A 16,168-nucleotide genomic window follows, 5' to 3' on the forward strand; every position below is an offset into this window, starting at 1 on the left:
TGTTGAGCGTTTCACGATCATTAACTGTCAAAATATACACGAATATGCAAATATTCATGTACGGTGCTTACTAAAAATACAAAAGGTTGCATTAATTGTCATTAATATAGTTTAATATTAATTTATTTTGTATCTGGACCTGGTCTAATGTGGATAAAATAGCGAAGAATTAGTAAAATTGCTCTTTATTGTGTTTTCACAAATGGAATAAAACTAAAACTTTGTTTTTTTGTTTGTGTCTTCTTAATAATTTATAGTTGGTTTAGAGAGGATAAGTCTTGTGGTTTTGGTTCAGGACCTGCTTTAATCCAGTCTACAATGTGAGAGCAGCAATATCAATGCCCCTCACTTAATGTAATAATTAATTGAATAAAGTTTTGACAGCATTTTCAGACTGTGTTAAGAGTGTTTCTATGGTGTCTAAATCATGTTCACTACAATTTAAAGGTTTAAAAACCTGCCTCACCAGTAGTGGGTCTCCCTCTTTGGGGGCTCTTTGTGCTTAAATAAGTGGTATTGCTGGGCTACTACATAAACTACATAAGAAGCTACCGAAAAGCTTCTTATGTATTTTATTATATCTCTGCAGCCATCTGGCAGTGGAACACATGACGTGATTAATCTCTGATCATCAGCATATACCAAAAAACTAACACATTTAATTTCCTTATAGTTTTAGTACTTGTATGTTAGCAGTTTGTCCACTGGAGGTCAGGCTCTACAAATCTTTGCTGGGACCACAGTTAGTGTGGAAACATACAGTGAGCCCACATTTGGTAATGATTAAAGTCTAAATTATGTTTTTCTTTACTGACTCTACTCCAACATGTTAAACAAAATAACATAAGTGTGGCCTCCAGCTTCTTTTGGCTAAATTAAGTAATACAAGCAAATGTGCTTTTATGTGGTTGTAAGTCATATCACATCTTAATGCTTTTGAGTCACCTCAGCATTTTGCTGCTGGTGCAGATTACATAGTTTCACCAGTATTTTATTATCCCTTTGCATTAACAGATTTTTACCCCAGTGCTTTTACATGCTTCACACATTCAGCAATGCTGGAGCAACATTCACATTTATTTGGAGCCACACTTGTGATCTGCTGACAAAAAGTTGAATATCACCCTTTAGAGTCCACTGTTGAGGAAAGGTTCTGGCCTTTAATTTGCTAAATGTTCTGCTATCTTCTGTCATCTGTTTGATGCTGTGGATTGTGAACACTCATGATGCTTCTGTTATCAGCTGTTGTTTTCCTTGGCTGACCTGTTGTCTTTTTGCTGCTGATTACACCAGTGGTTTCTTTCTTTTTTAAAACAATTTAAATTGTTGAACCGGCTCTTTGTTGAACTTGCAAAAACTATTTCCCCTCTTTTGTCAGATTCAGACTAACTTGCTTTTCTCATGTCCTCATGTTGATTTATACTTTCTAACAACAAATTTAGTCGTCACGAGTAAAAGTCAATGTTACAGCCAATAGCCACAATTTAGAGCTATGTATTGTTTGATCAGTCTGACAGGATACACCTGGGTAACACGAACACCTGTCAGCCACATGTTCTGAAACTGTTGCTCACTTAAAATGCGAGGAATACAAAAAGTGTTAGGTTATGTGTTATCTAACATATATAGAAGTAAAATGCCAAGAAATAGAAGCTGGAGTTCTGAACCTCTGTCTCAAGGTCATCTTTTAACTGTAAAGCAAACAGAAAGTGGCCATGCTTTCCCAAACCTTTTGCAAGGGTCTGGTGAGATTAAAATCATCTTCGGTGGCCACAGGAGCTCCATATTTTAGGCCTTTAAATTGTCTATGCTTCATCATGAGTAGCTACTTAACTGCCTTTAGCTGGAAATAAGTACTCTGCAAGTTCTTTGAATGTTAAATTGTAGCATTTCAAGTTTTACTTGCAGCCTTTGAACACTTATACTTAGATGAACATTGCTAATGGGAGTTGTAATTGTAAAAAGCAGGTAAACAAATCACTGGTGCTCCTGCACCCACAGGATGATCATAATAAATATCTAATAGGTCCAATTCCCGCCCTGCACTCATCCATTACTACACAGGAAGCCGCGGCCACGCCCCCTTCCGTGACGCCAGGAGGTGGGGTGCTTTTCATTGGTTTAAATCAGCGAGGCTCCGCCCTCTGTCTCAGGAGTCTGTCTCCGTACAGGAACTGTGTCAGGAGCTGTGCGAGGACCACCAGACCACACTGGTCTTTAAATGGCAACGGAGGAGAGGACCTACATGTTTTCACCGCGCAGACAAGCGAAGTCGTGGGAAATATAGCAGCTGGAAAGTTAGCGGCTGTCTGTGCAACATCTGGCGGGAGGCAGGAGCTCGAAGCCGGAGCGGTTTGATCACACAGTCGCTCTAAGTCGACGGCCAAGTTCACGGCGCTGAGGTGAGTTGAACATGTCTCCAGAAAGACCCCTCAAAACTCAGGCTGTGTCCACAAGCTACGACGTTTCCTCCGTGGATTTGTGTTTCTATTATATCCTTGAAAACTTACACATTCACATACCGTGAGCTTCTCAGCCAAAACTGACGCGATGTCTTTCACAAATAGTTCTTGATAAACAAATATAACATCGAAAAAGTCGCCGCAATTATTATTTGTTGTTGTTGTGGTTTTGCTCCTGAGTTTTTATATATATAGAATATAATAACTCTTGTAGTAGCGGTGGTGCTGGTTGTTATAATTAATTAAATACACATAAAATGCACATCCATCTGACTGACTGTAGTCTGCCAGCTTGTTGACTTGATCATTTGAAAGTAATTACTGTTCTGCTCTTCATGGCTTTACAGCACTGAAGGGACGTCATTATAATTTGACTAGCAGGTTTCAAGGGAGCCTTTCTGCCATAGGAAGTCTTGTCCTTGGTGTTAATTAGAAACAGGCTGGTTTTAATGAAACACTGTGTCTCTCTCCAGAGAAAGTAACTGAGCGCCATTAGTGTCTGAGGTCCTGGAGACTTTGCGGCCTCTGCTGCCTGTCTTCATGCTTCAGTGTGGCTTTCTGCACATTGAGCTGTGCTAGTTTGCAAATTACTCCTCAGATGCAGAGTGTGTGTGTTGAGTTTGTTAAAGAATTCTTTAATTATAATATTCATATATATTATTAAATATTTATTTGTGGCTGAATAAAATGGTGTCATAACGATGCTCCATACCTCATACTGCAGTTTTATCCATACCTTACCATCTAATCGTCTGTAAAAAAAAACTTTTAACTTCCCTTAACATATCACCAATCACAATTGTTATAAAACTAAATTAGTAACTTGAGCACTGGGACAAACCAGGGTATGTGGGTAGTCTGTGATTGTGTTTACATGCACCGTAGTAACACCGTAGTAGCTCTAGAGACTCCTGACTTTGCTTTCCTTTCACTATGATTGCAGAACTCCTTTACATAGTACAACCTATGGGAATTTAACAAGTACTGTTGTCAAATTCAGGCCCCTTTGTGTTCAGCGATAAACATAATGATGATTTTATCAAATCTGTTTACAGTTCTGAATTTGCTTATTTGTAAATCTGTTTAAATGCACTGGGTAAAATAAACCAAACTATTTTGTGAAACAAAAGCGCAGACAGGGAAGCACTTATATTGTTATGATTATTGGGACCAATATTGACCATGTGTACTTGTTCTTATTAAAGTTACTCAGTAATGTAACAATATCAATTCACGGCAACGCTATCTTAACCTCCTCCTGCGTGAGAAATTTCACTGTAGATCAGTGACGCTGACAAAAGTAAAATCGTCTGCAAGATGCCATTGAGATGGTCTGTCTTTGTTGATGACTTTAAAACCTTCAGTGTAGTCCATGTTCTGTGAGAGTTGCTCAGCTAAATAGACCTCCATTCCCAGTGGGGAGAAGCAAACGGGGACCCAGAACTGCTTTCCAGTTGACGATGGCACCACAGTGGCCTTTTGGCAGACTACATCTGGACTCTGTGTCCAGTGTTACCTTGCTTTTCTCCAGTCACAGCAGAAATGGCATGAAGCAATTGTCTTTCAATAACTTAAGGATCTTGACTGATCTGTGTTTTTGTGAACACATTATAAAACAATGTTAATCTTTATACACTGTACATTAAATGGTTATGATAAATTAAAAAGAGAGGAAAACTGCAAGGTAGAAGAAATGGTAATGTTTGTGTGTAAGCTGTTTTATCCATACAGAAAATGCTTTCTCTTTATTTCACAGGAGTAGAAGCATCTGTATTTGCATTGCAGACATGGCATGCTAATTGATTTCACGGTAGGTGATGTACCAGCCAAAGGAATCTGGCGCTGAAGACAGGAAATGGATGGAGAGAAAAATAGCAAGGCTGTGCTTTCAGTGGAAAAGTATTAATTATAGTTTTACATAAAAACCACACCACTTGCATTAATATATGGATCAGACCTGCATATCATTCAGGAGGAATATTAATCCAGGCAGGACTGCTTTAGCTCTATCATATGTCTCTCTGGGTTGTTTCTTTACCTCATTGATGAGTGTGTGCTGTGCTCTTGGAGTCATTTTGACTGGTCGTCCACTTCTTGGTAGAGTAGCCACAGTCCCAAAGTTTCTCCATTTGTAGATTGTTTACCTAACTGAAGACTGGTGAGTTTCTTAACTTTTTGACATCACTTTGTAACCCTTTTCTAGCTTTATGTGAATTAATTTGTAGATCCTTTGAAAGCTCCTTTTGGCAAGTTATGGCTCACTTAGGCACATTCTTCTTGTGTGGCGCAAACTCAAAAAGTTTGAGTGGTTTCTATCAGTAAAAGTAGAATAAGTCCTACAAAACTCCAAACTAATTTTTTTAACAAGACTCCAGGTATGCTATTTATTTTAGTTTATTTTATTTTTCGCCAAGAGTTCACATACTTTTTCCACTAGCACAGGGTTTTATGCATTTATGCATGTTTTATACATGAAAGATCATATTTTGTTTATATTTTGTATGTTATTATATTGGACACATAATATTTGTTAATACTCTTGACGTAGATGAAGATCAGATAATGTTTTATGACGAATTATTGCAGACAACTAGCTGTAAATGTTAGAAAAATAATAGGAAAATAATAATTTGTCAGGATTTAACATGTAAAAATGTGAATCCACTGTTTTAAAGGTGAATTAGAACAATTTAATTTATTACACTTTGTTTTAGCGTTTGGCTGTACATGCAAAGCTCACATTTACTGTTAAAAATTCATAGATCAACATGAAAACCAGAGAGCTGTCTATGGGAGAAAAACAAGCCATTTTAAATTTGAGAAAAGAGAGGTGAAAACAATCAGGGGCATTGCACAAACATTGGACAGAGGCAATAAAAATATTTGGAATATCCTCCTGAAAAAGTAATAAACCACTGGTGTACTCTGCAGCATTCACAGAACAGCCCAGCTAACTGTGATTGCAGTATTTCAGGTCATTCAAAACAACTCGTCATTCATGAATAAGCTTTCACTGATGGGAAGATTTGCTCCCACTGACTGAGGCTGTTTGTGGTTTTAATGTAGCCTTGGGCTTCTTAACATAGTGTTCCCGTTGGCTGATTAGAGCCAGGTGTCTACTTTATAAAATGAGGGTACTGAGGGCAGCCTGTTTCACTGGAGAGGGCCAGCTGCAGAAATCTCAAATAATCTTGTGGGAAGGCTAGTTGTAAAGTTAAACATGCCCTTGCTTAAATTAGACACTCTAGAGGACAAATTCTGCTGCTGTTGCTCATCTGGAAAATGAAATCTAGCCCTGCAATTATTTATGTTGTTGTTGGCACTAATTATGAATCAGGGAAGAAGCACTGCTGCTGACTCATTGCTAAGCACCACACACTGCTGTGGTTGTACTCAGTGTGATTCAAAAGCAATATTATTCTCAGCTGTGCATGAAATCAGTTCAGTTTTGTAATGGAAAAACAAGAGCAGGAGAATTAGAGTAAATGTTGCCTGATGGTTCTGTACATGTGTAAGGTTATTTCCACTCTTAAAACCTTACCTCCAACGATTCACTTTTGAAACTTTTCAGATTTAGTTTCCATGACATTCCGAAGAGATGATGAAGAAACACACAGATGAATTAGGGGAACAACAATTCCAAAACACTCTTCCGGTCACAGAACAGCCATAACATTTGGGGAAACTTGGGGTTATACAGCTTCAAAGAGCCTCCATGGGGACATTTCATTTCTTGTGGGGATTCTCATTCCTATGTCAATAGCCCCAAGCTTTTAACTAGTAACTTCCAAAATAAGTTGGAACTTCCTAACAACTTCAATTGGATCTGCTGCCAAGAGCCACATTTGGGAAGCAGCAACTTGTACAGTACTTTTCTTTAAACTCCTAGTAAATATTCTGAGGAGCTGGGGGTTTACACTCCTATTTGTGATTCCTGCATGTCGATTGTTACGTATATTCATATATACATTGATAACAATTCCTGAAATTGTTTTATTCCTTTTAAATTGTTTATAACTATTTAATGATGACACTGTTTGTAGTTACTTTATGTCTTTGGCATCTTGATATACTTGGACATTATGTAAAATAAGTTATCAGCTACTGCAATTGGCCAGTATGTGATTTGATCAAACTTTGGATTGAATTAGAATAATTTGATTGACTACTCTTGGCATTAGCCTTATGTTGTTGAAATTGAATAAACATGAAAACCAGAGAACAGTCGGCATCTTACACACGACAAGCAGTCGTATACAGTCTTTTATGTACAGTAACCTGTGATGGCAAACAAAACACACAAACAAAACCAAAAACCTGGGTAGCAAATGATTAATAATAATCAGCAACATTGAGAGCATTTATATACTGAGATATATATTGCAATGCTCAAATATACTGTAAATATACTCCCTTACAAGTAGATAAATAAAAATAATGCATAAAAATGTGAACACAATGTACTAAAAGTATAAAAAGTAAAACTTAGCTGTTTACAGTTCTGATACTGTATATGTTATGGAATTACTATGTAGTAGCTGAGTTTTTATTGTAATTATTTTGTATGGTTGAGTGATGTAATCAATAGTGCATCATATTATATCATGTAATTTCTTTTTTTATGTATCAAGTGTAAAGAATTTTCAAATACATACAGTAGCATAAAAATATTTCCCACTGAAATTTTAAGATCGTTAGTCAAATGGAAAACATTTAAATACAGTAATACAAGTGTCCTTACTTTTCATTTATAAAAAGGACAGTTTTTATTACATTACCCTCAAACTGAATGTAGCACCAGTCTACAACCATTTTCCTAATGAGAATCAATAAAGTATATCAAACTCAAAAATGCAAACAAAAGAACTAAGAACTAAAATGTTTCTAAATGAGATTTCTCCTTACTCTACATTTTCACTGTCCTGCCTCACATCTTTTACCTCTTGCCATGTCTCCAGGTCACTATGGTGAACAGCAGGGTGGAGGCACCCACAGTGGCAGTGATGGGCAGCGGTGGGGTGCAAGCAGGCAGGTCATGTGCAGGATGTGGAGGTCGAATTGCAGACCGCTTCCTGCTCTTCTCCATGGAGCGGTACTGGCACACACGCTGCCTCAAGTGCTCCTGTTGCCATGCTCAGCTGGGCGAGTACAGCAGCACCTGCTACAGCAAAGGAGGCATGATCCTTTGTAAGAACGACTACATCAGGTAAGCATCGCCAGTAAATCTCAAGTGTTAAATGTGTAACCAAGCAGTCTTTGACAAAGTTGGACCATCGCACGAATGGCTCTGTTGTTACAGTAAGAGGAAAGAAATTTACAACAGAGCCTGGATGAATGTGAACCATCAACATAAAAAAACTTGATCTGACAAAAGGGCATCAAGCATTAATGCCTGTAATGAGAATGAAGCCACAGAGGGTTATTTACCAAGCCTGTTGCAGAATTTATCTGGGACACAAAATATGAGATAGTAATACATATTACATTACATGGTTTTTCACTTTAGAGTTATTTACCACAACTGATGTGCTGCTGGGGTGTTAATTTGAATGCTCAAGGACCTCTTACCTTTTTATTTGAAACATTTCTTGGGTATATATGGAAAGCTTGAGGCAAAGGAAACCGCTAAACATGTGTGAGCAAAGGGCAGCCAAATGCAGACTTTTTAAATATCAACCTTGGAAGAGTCCAAGTAACCCTGCATTCAGCTGGGACTAGAGGGAGAACCCACACAGAAAAGGTTAAAGATAGAAAAAGGCTAATATTTACAACAGTAGAATTTACCCATGGTTTAACACACGCAAAAGGCAAAGTCAGAAGATCTGCCTCACAAACTGATGGTGGTTGTTCCAGTGAATTTAAAATGTTTTATGCTAACAGAAGTGGTGCGAATTTTAAAAGTTTAAATATCATTTCCAATTTTAGTCTGCTGCAGCAGTGAGTCTGTGGTGAAACTTTGATGCTGAGCTGTACCTCTGGCCAGGAACAAATACCAGTGATGCTGGTACTCATATTTTTCTGTTGCAAAACCTCAGTGTGGCTCTTAAGTAAATAAGGACAAACACAATTTCAAAGTTTAGTGACAAATATAATAAAGTACCTTTAGCCTTGGGTGAAATGAGTTCTTATAATAAATCTGTCTGAGTAGAATTGGATTATTTGTAGAGATAAATTTAAACTGTCATAACTAAAGACTATTCTAAAATGTCCTATGTGTGTCTATGAAGCATAGATTAGAGGATAAAATATGACTAAATATTGTGCGGTGTCTGTTAATGTTAGAAACCCTATTTCCAGAAATGATGATTTGCTTAAATGCAATAAAAACTTAAATCTGATTTGTTAATTGTACCTTGATATATTTGATAAAAGTACTAAGAAAATATTGTGTATATAATTTACCTATCGTTCCTTTCAATTACACTTTTTAATCATTTGCAAACTAAGCATACTAATTGTTGCAGTTTTGTAAGTTCTTGCTAGATACAAGACTTCAGCTGCCCAGAGATCTGTAGTTGTCGTTTTCTGATTCTCTTCATGATGCACTATACATTTTTAGTAGGAGACAGATGTTGACTGCAGGCAGTTCAGTCAAGCACAAACATGCAGAATAAAGCTTGGCATAGTCCTGCTAAAATAACCACCGACTTCCCAAGTAAAGACGTTTACTTAATAACAGCATATGTGTCTCTAGCATCCTGATATACCCCTCTATCAATTTCAAATTCACACGTTACATATTCAAATCTCCCATGCCATTGGCACCGATAGACCCCCATACCATAAGAGATGCTCAAATGTGGACTTGTGTGACTGTAGAAGATGTTATCACTGCCTTTGGTTCATCTTACATGAGCTTCGGCCCAGAGAACTTGGCAGCTTTTCTGCACAGAAATTATACATATGGTATGGCTTCCTCCTTGCACAATAGAATTTCAGGTTGCATTTTTGTACGCAGTGGTTGACAATTTGAAGTGACAACCGTTTTCCAAAGTAATTCTGAAGCCATGTAGTTATAATTATCACAGTAATGTAGTTTCTCATTCAATGCTGCCTGGAGGTTAAAAGGTCACACACACTCAACAGTGGTTTCCACCTTTGACCTTTATGCACTGAGATTTCCCAGGACTCCCTGAATCTTTTCACAAATTTATGTACTGTAGATTAGATCAGATCAGATTACATGTAGCTAGGCTAGGTTCCTGTTCTACTGTGACTATCACGAGGTTTAGCTCATTCAAACTCATCTAAATCAAAACGAGCCATCTTGCATGATAAATATTTGAATCTAGAGTGACCTTAGGGGTTTTCTTAGCAAACCCAAAAAAGTGTTAAATCTTATTGTCCACTTAATGTAGCTGTTGCATTTTCCAGCTCCACCACTGCTGCCAGAGATGATCAACAGCTAGTCCAGGCAGTGTGCCAATGTCTGACTGATGTTCCACTGTGCTTTCTTTATCCCTGGTTTCTTCTAGATATTGGCCATAATTGGGGTTTCAATGTCCACTGGCATTTAAAATTAGGAGCATTTTAAGGCTGCCTGCCTTTCTGCAGACACATTTCTAATTTCTCTTTTCAACAGAAATTAGCAGTTCTTACTGATGGTAACAATACCGGCAACGGTTTCTAATTTCATACTAGGGTAAGTCCATCTTAGGGTAATGACTAAGTCCAGGAGACTTACCACTAACCTTACACTAAGGTTGAACCATGTATGTAATCACCCTATAAATTAAATAATTTCCTGAGGACCTGCATCTGGTCAACACAAGGAAAGCTTTTTGTAAAAACATGTACTTTAAACCTCTTCCCAAATTACTTTTTTAGGAAAACAATTGGCCTCTCACAATATGTATATATTATAGATACAATATATTTGATAAAATTATCAGGTTTTCATCGTATTCACCAATTTCAGGGGCCCTAACTTTTTGCTGCTCTAAAAATAATCATGGACTCGGAGCTGGACTATCATAAACAAAGGGATTAATTAAAGCTTTGCTGTACAAATTAAAAATTGGTTTATCATTTATTAAATAGCTTTAACTGCAGTGTGATAATAAACATATTTGATGCTAATTAGCTAAAGCTAATGAAATCTGACATTAACAACTGACATTTAGTTTCCCAGTGATCACAATGAGCAGGGCATATGTGTTGAGTTGAGTAGTAGCGACTTAAGAATCCCAAATTCAGAAACTATAGGTTCCCAAAGTCAGCTCAGAGCAAACTAAGTTTGGTTGGTCAAAATGGGGTAAGAGCTTTCCTATTCCTATTCAAAGTTCACTCTCTGCAGTTCATCTGCTGACATGCCTCCAGTCTGCAGACTGCTTCAGTTTGGATTTTATCTGTATGAACATTTATTGAACATGTGCTCTGTATTAAAATGAAAACAAAGGTCTGCACTGTGAAACCTGAGAAACAGTAAAATATCTTAAGAGTAAGGGACTTTTAAGTAACATGAGTTTAAAGCACAGGTGGTGCTATTAAAAGGCCAGCAGAGGATAGGCCTGAGAGGGAGCAAGATAGACAACTGAGACAGAAGCAGAAGGGAGAAAAGCCATTACTTAGGCTACAGAACCTTAGAATCCTGGTTCAAAGGCAACAAAGCAGGCCCAGGTCATGATACTGGTACCACCATCTTTTAAAGATTGGAAAAAGTTCTTGCAGTTTTGTAATTGCAAAACCATTCGGTCTCATTCATCAACATAACATTGTTCTAGTAGCTAATCCACATGGTGTTGATCAAACTGTAGTTGAGGAGGAATTAAATAGTTTGGGATTTCATGTTTTGGATCAAATATATTTAGGCTTCACAGATTATCTAGTTTCCCTCTATGTCAGATTCTTCATGAGTAGGATCTGTTAACATCCAGCAGGACTATGAGGACAACAATACAAAACACACTGCAAAGGAAACTTCTTGACTGGTTCCAGAACCAGGTGGCTGCAACCATCTGAAGACAGCACAACATATACTGTACGCTGTTATGTTTACCTTTATTAAATCTTGACCTAATGACAACAAGATGCTACAAATAACCACACATATCTCTGCAGACTTAAGACTGTGTGAGAGACCAAGTAGTCTGACACAGGAGACACAGTGCAGCATACATTATATCTGTCTGGTTAGACAATAAACACAAAAGGTGTAGGAAGATAACATCACTGTAAATTAATTTTCACAATTCACAAATTAATAACTAGCATTCACATTACATTTAAACAGTTTACATATCCTTAAGAATTGGTTCTGACCAATTACCACATCCATGGTACACAGGTAACTCCATGCCCTGGGCTCACCCTTTTTTTTTTCGGAGGACTATTACACAAGGAAAGGTAAAACACACAGGCAGATCACACATCTAAGCTACATGTGACTGGGCCTTCACAGTTAGAACTCCTTATTCTTCCTGTCTAACTGTAAGAATTTCACTGTAACTGGTTGAGCTGCTTTAGTTATACCACCTTTTGCCCTTTTCACAGTTGTAAGCTGTGTGAACCAAACATAATATGTGTTGATAAGTATGTTGTAAAATGGTCATTGGTTTTATCCACAGACTGTTTGGACACAGTGGTGCTTGTAGTGCTTGTGGACAGTCTATACCTGCCAGTGAGATGGTGATGCGAGCACAAGGCAATGTTTACCATCTTAAAGTGAGTGTGATCATGTAATTGTAGCATTTACACTGCTGTTGGTGTGTCCATCATGTTTATGAGTTTGTAAAATGCCACTAGATTCTACCAAACGTTTGTATTTTTTCTAGTGTTTCACTTGTGCGACCTGCAGGAACCGTTTGGTCCCAGGTGACCGCTTCCACTACATCAATGGGACTATATTTTGTGAACATGATCGGCCCGGAGGTCTGCACAGCGGACACCCAAATCCGCTGCAGGCCAATGCCATGATGTCCGATCAGAAGGTGAGAGGCCACGAGATGTTAGGGTGTGTGTGTCGTAGTAAGCACAAAAATGGCATCTTAAATGGTAACTAAAGACTGAAAGACCTATTTACACTTACCTACAGTAACTACAGCTTTACCTGAAGTTGGCTTCGTATTAAGCTCACTCTGTAGCTTTCTTCTGTAGACTATATTGTCATTCCCTAGCAGTCAGTTAGCATTCATGTTGTGGTAGTCTACTGCCAGATACTATAGTGTGTTAAGCACACAAGTTTCCAGACTGTCAAATACTAGAAACCTTTGATATGTGGTGGAAACTATATTTAAGTGTGAACAGTCCAGTCTTTTGTGTTCTTAGCCTGTGTTTATCTGTGTGTGTATAAGCAAAATGGTCATAGTGTTGCCCCCAGCAAATAGGGCTGAATAGATGAAGTTAATGGAATACAAAGGGAAGTGAATAGATAATCAATGCCACCATTACAGCATTGTAGTTGCTCTTACATCGATGTTGGTCCAGACCTGTTTTCTAATCAGTTCATCCATGAGTCCAAGTGGACATTTGTACTGGACGTATTGAAATTTGGTGTTTTTAAGATATTGTATGGAAGAGTGGCATAGACATGGGGAAAAGGTTGTGTTACTTATAACATAAATGATAACTGGAGAGTTATCAGGACATTTGAATAAAATTGAGATTTTATTCAAGTGTCCTGACAAGCCATGGCAGTTGTCATGCAGTATACCAGGACACTGAAATTAGATAAACTGTCCTAAATTGTTCCTAGTGTGTCATGTCATATTTATTATGACTGAGATGGATTACTACTAAAGCAATAATGATATAGGGATATTACTATATAATGACAACATTTCTAGTTTTTCTTCTTGTTTATGACCACATTTCCCCACTGTTTATAGGTCTGCTGAGGAAAAGCATGGAATACCAAATGTGTGCCTTGTTCCCATGGATATATTAAAGAGAACTGGATACCAGATTGCAACATGCTGTCAAAGTTGCTCATTGGTGCATACTCCAAAAACAAACAAACAATTAAACAAACCAATAAAATCTTCAGGCTTCTGGATTCCAGCCTTCAAAATCACCCGGATGTTTTTCACAGCGTTTTGGCCCGCAGAGCATGTGTGAGCTCACTGACTTCCTGTTGGCTCCCGACACATGAATGGGATAAAATAACTCCAAGGCTGTTCTAAGCTTCCTAAATTAAGTGGGACCAAATGAATAAAATTCATTGATAATAAATAGAGTCAATTCACAGGGTTTTTGAAGCTTGGAAAGTCTTTTTTACAGTTTTATAACAGCTCCTTCTTAAATGATTGTGTATGGGGAAAATGTTTTTGGGCCAGTGTGTGTCGCACTATGGAGGTTGTAGTAACCCAGTTTGGTCCCAGTCCCAAAAATGCTTCACAGCCCAGCTCTGAACTTGACTGCTTGCTATTCCCCAACATTCTCCTCTGTCTTTACTTTACCCTCCTCCTCCTGTGACTCCTGCTAGGTGACCTTCCCACAATATTAATGAAGAGTACATTTTGATCAGTGGATGTATAAATCTATTTACTGCTACTGCACAATTGTCCTAGACTGCAGCATTTGGGTTATGTAGCTGACCATGCTGGACCAAACCAAGGTCACACGTGAGATGTTCGAACAATATGGGGAAATTATAGCAAACACACAAAACAACAGATTTAGGAATGGTTTGGATTTCTAAAGCTGAATAAAAAGCAGACTGAATTGAGTTCTAAAATATAAAGGTGACCTGGGCTGATGAAGAAAGGGAAATGGCATAGGTAGGTAGGTTACTGTCTATTTAGACCTGTATTCTAATCAGTTCATTCATGAGTCCAAGTGGAAATTTGTACTGGATGTTGAAATGCAATGTTTTTAAGATATTGCATGGAAGAGTGGTATAGACATGGGGAAAAGGTTGTGTTACTTATACTTATCTACTATTTGTACGTTAGTATCTCAGTGTAAAGAAAGCTCACAAACCTTGTGTGATTCAAACCTCTGAAGAAATTAAAGACTTTTTGTAGAATTTCAGTGATTCAAAAGGAAACAAAATCGCATTTCTCCAGCAAGCCAGATACAGAAGGTGGTGAATAGGAAAGGACCTATAAACTGTATTTCTAAAATACCACACAGAGACACTGACCATTTTTTGGTTTAAAATATAAATATGAACTTGTGACTGCGTGAGTTTTTCCAGCTGTTGGATGTTTCCTTTTACCCAGAGGGATGTGTGAACAAGAACATGTTCTTACCAGAGTGGGAAGACCATATCAGTGTTTTTTATAAACCCATGATCTACAAATGTAATGTATTGTACATTCTGAAATTGTGGCTTCAGAAACATTATTTTAAAGACGGCCTTTTATATGATGATTTAATTTGCCTGCTAATAATTTTAGTGCATCATCAGTGCTTAGATGGATTTCATACATTTGTGACAGTTCTGTCTACTCATGTTGTGAGTTGATGAGGTTCCTGATGTTTTAATTGCACTGACAATGTATGATATGCATAAGCATAATGTTTGATATTTCCTGTGTTGCTTTTGCTCTTTTTTTTTTTTGTTTGTTTGTTTTCTTGCTCTAAAGCAGGCATGGAATGAGTAAAAAGAACTATTAAGAATTTAGCCAACCCACCGACTCCTATATGTGCTAATGATGATTTGGCTAAAGCTACAGTAAGAGCGCAAAGAGTTACAACTGCTTTAGACTGAGTAAGTAAGAAGTAGTAAGGGGTTTGCAGTTCTCAGACAAACATGGCTGATTACCCACAGGAATGGGATTTCAAAGGCCTGAGTCAAGGCCATTACAGAAGCAATTAAAGTGGGATGCGCTGGAGGCCTGCATGGGCTTTAGCTGAACTCCACTGTTGCAGCCTAATGAGGCCTAATCTTGTGAGCTGGTCTAATTAAAAAAGAAGGGAGCGTTTTCCTGTGGGCACCAGGCAGGTAGCAGTTTGTTCTCTGTGTGATGGGGGCAAAGTACAAGGCAGAATATGCATTGTTTTCTACCATAAAAAAATATTCCATCATTCTCTGTATGTTGAAATTAAAACACTTAACGTGACATTTTTAACATGTTTACTAGTCTCTGATCTTCCCAAGGTTTCCACTCTATTTTGGTTTGAGTGCTTTTTGGCATGAAGTGTGCCTTTAAATAAGTATTTTTGTATGTCCATTTGTCATTGAAACCACAAGGTAATAGCTTCCATGCTAATTTTTAGGATCACTGCTTTGCCATATTGGTTTCTGTGGCTTTCTACAGAGCACAATTAAAGGCTGAAGTAAAGTAGAGGCACACATGAGCAGCCAGCTGTGACTCTTCAAATTAACGGTCCCAGAAAACTCAGCAGCTCCTCTCACAGGATTTGTCTAATTAGCTTCACATTCACAGCAACAATGAAGCTTTAATGGGAGTGTTTCAAAGTGCTCTTTAAAAATAAAAGAGGGTGAACATATTTGTCTGGTTGGGTCAGTCAGGACTCCAAACCTGAGTCACACCACAAGATTCCTCTGAATCAGCTGTAAGGCTTGTGTTTTGTCTCACTTGGCTGTTGTGTCTGATCATTATTAAAATCTTGTGAAATGAACCATGAATAAAAAGCCACTTTCCAAACCCAGTATCTAGCAACATTGTTGGCTTTCCTTCTAGCAGGTCACAGGTCTGTCAGATCACTTTGACTTTGGTTTACTATTTACGTAATAAGCTTGAATGACATTCAATGCATATGTGAGGTAAAATAATCAAATGACAATGTGCTATAAAGAA

At 37.9% G+C, this 16,168-nt stretch overlaps 1 protein-coding gene across 1 annotated transcript; it reads left to right on the top strand.

The window, feature by feature from the left end:
- The first annotated feature begins 2,169 nt into the window (after positions 1-2,169).
- lmo4a (LIM domain only 4a) lies at positions 2,170-13,646 on the top strand. Its single transcript, XM_026340273.1, has 5 exons — positions 2,170-2,402; positions 7,421-7,668; positions 12,029-12,125; positions 12,236-12,391; positions 13,289-13,646. The coding sequence occupies exons 2-5, from the start codon at positions 7,427-7,429 to the stop codon at positions 13,295-13,297; spliced, it is 504 nt and encodes a 167-aa protein (XP_026196058.1). The 5' UTR covers positions 2,170-2,402; positions 7,421-7,426; the 3' UTR covers positions 13,298-13,646.
- The last annotated feature ends 2,522 nt before the right edge of the window (positions 13,647-16,168 follow it).

The sequence above is a fragment of the Anabas testudineus genome, chromosome 22 (genome assembly GCF_900324465.2).
Source record: "Anabas testudineus chromosome 22, fAnaTes1.2, whole genome shotgun sequence".
In the NCBI taxonomy this organism is placed as follows: domain Eukaryota; kingdom Metazoa; phylum Chordata; class Actinopteri; order Anabantiformes; family Anabantidae; genus Anabas; species Anabas testudineus.